This window comes from Mya arenaria, chromosome 15 (assembly GCF_026914265.1).
Source record: "Mya arenaria isolate MELC-2E11 chromosome 15, ASM2691426v1".
In the NCBI taxonomy this organism is placed as follows: domain Eukaryota; kingdom Metazoa; phylum Mollusca; class Bivalvia; order Myida; family Myidae; genus Mya; species Mya arenaria.
This window is the reverse complement of record NC_069136.1, coordinates 28,333,413-28,340,981: the sequence shown is the minus strand read 5'-3', so window position 1 is coordinate 28,340,981 and position 7,569 is coordinate 28,333,413. Positions and strand designations below refer to the sequence as shown.

The following is a 7,569-nucleotide window of genomic DNA, read 5'->3' as shown; positions in this document are numbered from 1 at the left end:
GAGTGTCACGTGTCTATTTAGGGCCTATTTTGGTTGGGCCATTTAAGTTTCAAATATCAGCTCAAGTAGTCTTGAACGTTCGCTTTTACATAATATAACAGAATATACCGACATTGTCATGATGAGGTGCGCGATATGAGACTTTCGTAGCTCTTCTGTGCTCAAAATAGATACAATAATTCTCAGCTTTGCTAATGACGCAGTACAAAAAAAGCTAAAACCAATCCCAATCACACATTTATATATCATCTTCTGTTAAAAGTACGCATTGTTATCCTCACAAATATCAAACACGTAAATGATATTTGCTCATGAGGAGTAAAAATACAATTATGTAACGTTTTTTTCTGCTATAAATATTCCTTTCATGGATAAACAACTCTGGAAAGTACGACTTCACATGAAAACATTCTATTTTCGACAGACTACGAAAATGCAATGTATCCACACCGGCATAATTATTTTAAAGCTGCACTCTCACAGATTGAACGTTTTAACAACTTTGTTATTTTTTGTCTTGGAGCGAGCCAATTTTTGCGAAAACGCATGGAAACCAGTGATATAAGACTGCTGACAAATAATCAGATAGCAAATTTTCATATCAAAGTTCAAAATTTGATGTTCTATGCATTTTTCTTAAACAGTTAGTAACGCTTTTATCTACAAAACATTAAATTTCGAACGAACATATTCAAGTATCCGATCCGATCTGTTGTCCGCAGTCTTACATTACTAGTTTGCAGATATTAACGCAAAAATTGGCTCGTTCCAAAACAACAAAAAAGTTGTCAAAACGGTAAATCTGTGTAAGTGCAGCTTTCAAGCCTTTGATCTATAATAAAACGTTAGTTTGGTGATCAATTAACATTAATAAAAGTTATTCTAGCTACATCACATGATGTAATTCTGGTAATAGTTGAAGATTATTTCTGACGTTTCTTTGTGTCAACCAACATTGGACAAATATGTTCTATTTTTATTTTTCAGCTGAAGAGGTTCTTGAGTTACAAAAAAGGAGTTCTATTTTTCAGCTGAATAGGTTATTAAGCTACACAAATGAGTTCTATTGTTCAACATTTAGAGGAGGAATATGATTTCTTGGCGTGGCATGAAGCAGAATTCGTCGTTCAAATTATCCTTTATTAGAATACAGTGAAAGGACATTCACATTATGTTACGTGCTGCTCCAAAAGTACATTATCCGTACTGCATTGTCTGTAATGAAATTTGCAGTCTTTCAAGTAACTTGTTTCCCATTTTCATTCTCTCCACCTATGCTTGCCTTCAATCCGTCATTCGGTATTTGGGGATACACATTTATTAGTGGAACTGCCGGGAACCAGATTATATCACGTGGATAATTTGTAACTCTCATGTGATTAAACATGGCTGACGTGTATGGATGGTTCCATGTTGAAAACGGCATGTACGGGGGTTTGTCCTCACTTTTTACTCTGTCCGGAATATCACAAGACTGGCGCACACCTTAAAAGGAATGCAAGAAAATGTGGACAATAAACGACTTCCTTAAAAATCGAATAAAACGAAACAATATGTTTAATGTAGATAAAAAAGGTTCATCGATATCGCTAAAACGAGTACAAACAGAAAAGAAGTTTCACTGAGAACAAAGGATACATACAACTATTTATGTTATCCATCTTTTTGTCATCTCCTCTAAGTGCTTCTTGGTTAAATACAAATCTTGGCGGAAGGCCTTTCCTCCATTTCGCTCTTCTGTTTTGGAACCAGATCTGTAAAAAGTAGATTATTGGAAGTTTACTGTAAAGTGTTGATTTTACTGCGATGGTTTAATATTCGCAATTTTTTACGCATCCGTCAAGTCACAAACTTAAAACCTATGTAAATATATAATTACCGGTGTTTGCCGTTGATAAAAAATAATGAGTTCCAACATTACGAAATTTGCCAAAACCAAACATGCAAGCCAATAATCTCGTGAAATTAAAATGTTTGTAAGAGATCGTAAATGATTGCTAATCAAATCTTCATTGACTAATGTTTTAAACCAAATAACATGTATAAAAACCCCAATATGAATTCGATTAATATATGAATTCCCGCGGCTTCATTGCTATCAATTTCAAGGCGCTGTATTCAGTCAGCACTTTTGATTTCACTTAAATTTAAGATTTTTGGGTGTGTAAGCTTATTTATACTCGCACTCGTTAAGATTGTTAGTCATTTTAGTTTTTTTGGAGCATAGTGCACAGACAGAATGTAACCCTGGTTAGAGCTACCCTGGTTCTCTAACGTGCACCAGTGTATAGCACTGTCACACGGGACCCCCATCTAACGTCCCTTCCGGAAGACGACTAGTATTTTTAGTGATGCGACGGGGAATCGAGCTTGCGACCCCTGGATTGATAGTCAAGTGTGTTACCACTAGACCACGGATCCGCCACAAATAGAAACCATCAGGTGTTTTGATTGTACAGTAAAGATAACTGACCAATGGCTGAATGGAACCACTGAGGCGTGTCTATGTACAGAAATTCCAACCTTTTTGAGTATTGAATTTTGTCTATTTAAACAAACAATTAACGTAAAAAGAAAATTTAAAATCTTTAAAGACAAGTTTAGAAATACTTTGTCTAAGTATAGGACATCATCACATGAACATGGTCGATACATAAATTTACCAAGACCTTTAAGATTTTGTAACAATTATAATTAAAGAATGATTGAAAGTGAATACCACCTTTTATTGAAAAAAAAATGCGTTTCTGGGCCCGGTATGATAGTATTGTTCGAGACCATGGTTACTGACTGAAATAATGAGCTACAGTATTTAGACGAATGTACTAGACTTATGCTTCAAGGTGTTGTATTGCTGTGTTCATGAATTGTTCTGTCAATAGCAGACAAAACATTGCAATAACAATACCATTACGTCAAAGTGCCAGATACACTCGTTAATTACATCACGATTTTCACGAAATTGGAGGACATACTCGATTATAGACCGACCGTGAACCTAAGTGTGGAAAATCAAAATAATTGCGAAATTGTGGTACAATTATTTTGAGAAATTCCTGGAAGATATTGTGTAAAGATACGAATGAATGTTCGGCTTGTTGTTAAAGTTAAAGTTATGCACCAGTCAATTGTAACCACGGCCACCCCCCCCCCCCCCAGGTCCGGGGAATAGCGGGGACTTTGACTTTCGGTCCAGCCAAGCCCGGGCAAAGTCCCCGCCTTGCGGGGTAGAAATGCCCCCGCACCCAAGGGGTAAGCCCGCTATATTTGGCGGGAAGACAAAACCACCGCATTCACCCGCCACTGCGAGGCCACCTGGAAGGTAAATACACGGCCCATTTCCCCGGCTATCCCCGGTATATCCCCGGACCTGGGGGGGGGGACGTGGTTACAATTGACTGGTGCATTAACAAAGTTAACAACGTTGTTAACGTTATTGTTTATACCTTTCATATATATTCTGCTTAATTTACACACTTGTATAATGCGACAAGCTTTGAGACAGCTGTTTCAGCTGTACATGTTTCATTTAGACATAAGATAACATCATCAACTAGTTCACGTTTTAAAGTTAACAATCATATCATTTATCACGTTGTTAACTTTAACAGTGTTCGAAACAATCGACCTATTGTTTTATTAATTATAATGTTTAGAAGATGAACATCGTGAAGGTTTTTAAAGTTGTCATAAATAAAGGAAAGAAAGACAATTTTATATATATTCATGGTAAAACGTTGAACATGAATTCCAAATTTTCTGCAATCTTATGCACTGTTTAAACGAAGCGAGACCTGTATTAGCTTTACGCGGTCTTCTCAATCGTGTGTGGAATACTTCGTTCAATTATGTATTTTTTATGTATATTTTTGTGTATATAATTATTCAGTGTATTCGCTGGCTCATGCATAATGTTTCAATATTCTCACGTTTACAAATTATTTAGATTTTAATCCTACTGTTAAAAGGGACTGGCTCATTTTTTAAAAAATGTATTTTTTTATGGCAAAAAAGTGTGGCACATCATTGAAATTTTTATAAATAAGTTATTGACGGCTGGAACCCTTCAACAAGTATTGATATTACTCAAATGTCGTCTTTAAAGTCCACGATTTTGAAAAGCGGTAGTTACGCTATTCAAGAAAAGGCTTGAAGGTTAAATTATCACTCACGTTATCATGGTTATGGGCGAGCGATTTTGTTTACAGTTAACATTTCTTTTTCTTGACTGTACCGGCGTAAGTTCCTTCCCCAATCAAACCGGTTTTTATTATTTAAGTGAATTATTTTCTAAAATTGCCGAATCAAAGAGTAAAATAATTATAATAATATAATATATAATATTGCTTTCAGATACATTACTTCGAAAAATATGTCAAAAAAACATGAGCTAGGCCCTTTAAACTTTTCCAATGGTGCGGTTTTATACCTTAGCCATATACACAATATTTTTATCATCAAATTAGGGTAAGAATGCTTTATAAAGGTAAATGAACACGTTAATCCAGAAAGCAGAAATCCAGAAGTCATGGCTTGGGCAATTATAATATTTTATCAACATAAGCATGCATTATTCGACCAATTCCATCATTCACCTGTACTCGAGTTTCCTCTAAACCGAGACGCTTAGCAAGCTCCTCTCTGACACTGACTTCCGGATAGGGTGCGCTTCGAAATGCAGCTTCCATGGCAACGAGCTGTTCGCTCGTGAATGTGGTCCTAAAATTGAAATAAAAATAATTTTAAAAAGGTCAAAAGTTTTTTCTTTAATAGCCTACCTTTACAAATCATGTACAATTTTGAAATGTGCTTTTTTAAACGTTGTAAGATTATCAAGACCTTTGAAAGTATACAGTACATGTTGTAACTACTGCGTCATCTACCACACCGAGTTTTCGATATTATACACTACGAATGCGAATCAAGAGTAATTAGTAACTTAATTTTATTTTCAATCACGATGGTTTGATATAGGAACATGTTCTGTATTTATTGTACGGCTTATCGTCCGAAAACAAAGCAAAAAGAAGACGGCATTAAGATAAGGATGCGAAACATGACGTGTACGCGAACGAGTAGATACACGTACATATATGTAGTTGCAATTAGATTTAAATGTCGTTTTCAAAATGTCTCTGTAAACTTGTAGACTCTGCTTTCGCGTAATACACATAGATGGATGACGTAGTGCACATAAAGAAGTCCACAAGTTCGAGGGACCGTACAAGTAACCTCGTAAATTTTACTCTTGCTTGTTTCTCTCAACGTTTTTTGAGACATGTTCAAGAGTGAATAGTAGATAGAATTGCATTATCCAGACTTCGATTTTGTTCACACTCTCTGAAAATCGAGGCTTGTAGATGTAATGATATAACACGTATAAATCGTAAATGCAAACTACAGTCGAGCCCTGTTGGCTCGAACTCGCATGGCTCGAATTCCTCTTTGGCTCGAACTGGATGTAAGGGACCGATTACTTTGAACTGAAGTAAAGCATTCCCGCTTGGCTCGAGTTTTTCGAGGCTCGAGGTATTCGCGCCGGTCCCTGTGAGTTCGAGCCAACGAGGTTCGACTGTATGTAATATTAGTATGGTTGAAACGGAATACTATAAGTATCTATCATGTGTTTCCGGTACGGATAGCAAAATCCGACCCTCGGGCACTTGCGTGCCCGAGGGTCGGATTTTCTATCCGTACCCGAAACACATGATTGATATTTTTTCTTGCATATCTTAATTTATCAATTTGTGGAAAAAATGACGTAGAAAACGAACTTTTGTACAATTACACCAAAAAGCGCGTGCAACGTTGTTTACTGACGTCATAGAGCGCAGTAATTGTAAATAACTAAAAATAGCGTTGTTTTGACGATTATATATTTTCAATTTTAATTAAAAGTCTTGCAAACATATATATTTGATTGCACTTTATTGAAATGGCATAATATATTTTTCATAAACCATACAATAAAAGAAATAAGAAGTGGCGCGTTGTTGCGCGTGACTCATCTTACATGGGGTATGTAAGATGGGTTTTTCCAGCACTGGTCACATGACCGGAAACACACGTCCGGTATGCAAGAACACTTTTTACTATACTGTCATTTTTACTTCGACATACGTCTACAATAGAATGTTTCAGGATCATGGAATACACTGACTAATTTTGTAAAGATAATGTCATCAATCACCTTGAATGTCAATGACAATGGATTGCAACTAATTGCACACAATCAAAAAGATCCCAAAACCGAAAATGCTTGAATGTGTAAACGCCTCAAACTGTTTTATCAACGAAATTAACATTTGCATATTCAGTATATGTATACCACGTGATAAATTATGTCATAAATGCTACGTCGGAAGGCAATATTTTGCTTCGATTGAAGACTTTAAACAAAGATAACTTTCCTATTTTTTGACTAAAAGTAAATGAAACATAGCGCAGTCTATGCCACTTACGGAGCCCCGCATTCGGTCTTTACCAAAATTTGATTGAGAGTTTAGTTTCTTAAAACACTTCGACAAACCTTTTCACAATACCGCCGTCTGACGGAGCACTGTCAAAAAATTGTTTTGGAAACAGGTTTGTCGAAGTGTTTGGTGAAACTAATCACCTTATCAAACTTCGGTAATAAAACGAAGACGGGGCTCTTTAAGCGGCATAGACTGCGCTTTGTTTCATTTAAAATGGTGTAGTAAAAGAAAAGTTATCTTTGATTTAAGTCTTCATTTTAAGCAAAATATTGCCTTCTGACGTAGCATATATGACGTAATTTATCACGTGGTATACACACACTGATATTTTAAGACGAACTGCTTAAGACGAAACCATTGGCTATACCGACCGGATCTGACAGAATGACTATGTACGTTAAAAGGTATTCCATGTGTATGTGTAACAGTCTAGTATTATAGCTATTGTCATAAAATTTATTAGTTAATATGTTACCGCACAAGTACATATTATTTGTATTTGTCACCACTGTGCACTTTATGCCTCATGGACTCTACGACCTTCTGGTTTATTATAAATAAAACTTGAAAGTTGAAACTTATTATAAAATTGAACGTAAACGGCTTACCTGTGTCTGACTGTTAGACCTTTGTTGAGTTTAACAGGAGGCATCTTTTGCAATTTCCAGAGATGTTCCTGTCGTGTCAATGCTTTTTGTTGCTTCAAAGCTTGTAACTCAATTCGTAACGCTGATTTGAAGATATAAGTAAACGCTTTAATTGGGCTCCGTTTATACACAAAAAGAAACAAAATATATGCAAAATAATTCATAAAATTTCAAAACCAATGTCTAAAATGCATCTCACTGAAACATGGAAACTCATCTAAATGGTGCTTTCAGGATTTTATCATCAGAATTATTCCCTTAAATGCCAGTTCTAATAGTTATGCTCGGTAGCTCATTTATTTAGATCAAACGAAATTGCAAATAATCATACAATTAAGCGCAATCAACATAAAATTCCTCCGGCCATTATTTCCAGCACAACATTGCATCGTTTTGTACCCTGATAATAATTCATTATTATCTGCATTCATTTTGAGAGATATGCG

The 7,569-nt window shown here is 35.7% G+C and overlaps 1 protein-coding gene across 1 annotated transcript; it reads right to left on the bottom strand.

Annotated features, from left to right (window-relative positions):
* Positions 1-395: 395 nt before the first annotated feature.
* Positions 396-7,322, bottom strand: LOC128220552 (homeobox protein ceh-8-like). The gene is made up of 4 exons (XM_052928991.1): positions 7,085-7,322; positions 4,596-4,719; positions 1,643-1,754; positions 396-1,485 (listed from the first exon to the last, which is right to left on the bottom strand). Exons 1-4 carry the CDS (start codon positions 7,285-7,287, stop codon positions 1,238-1,240), a joined length of 687 nt encoding a protein of 228 aa, XP_052784951.1. The 5' UTR covers positions 7,288-7,322; the 3' UTR covers positions 396-1,237.
* Positions 7,323-7,569: the final 247 nt, after the last annotated feature.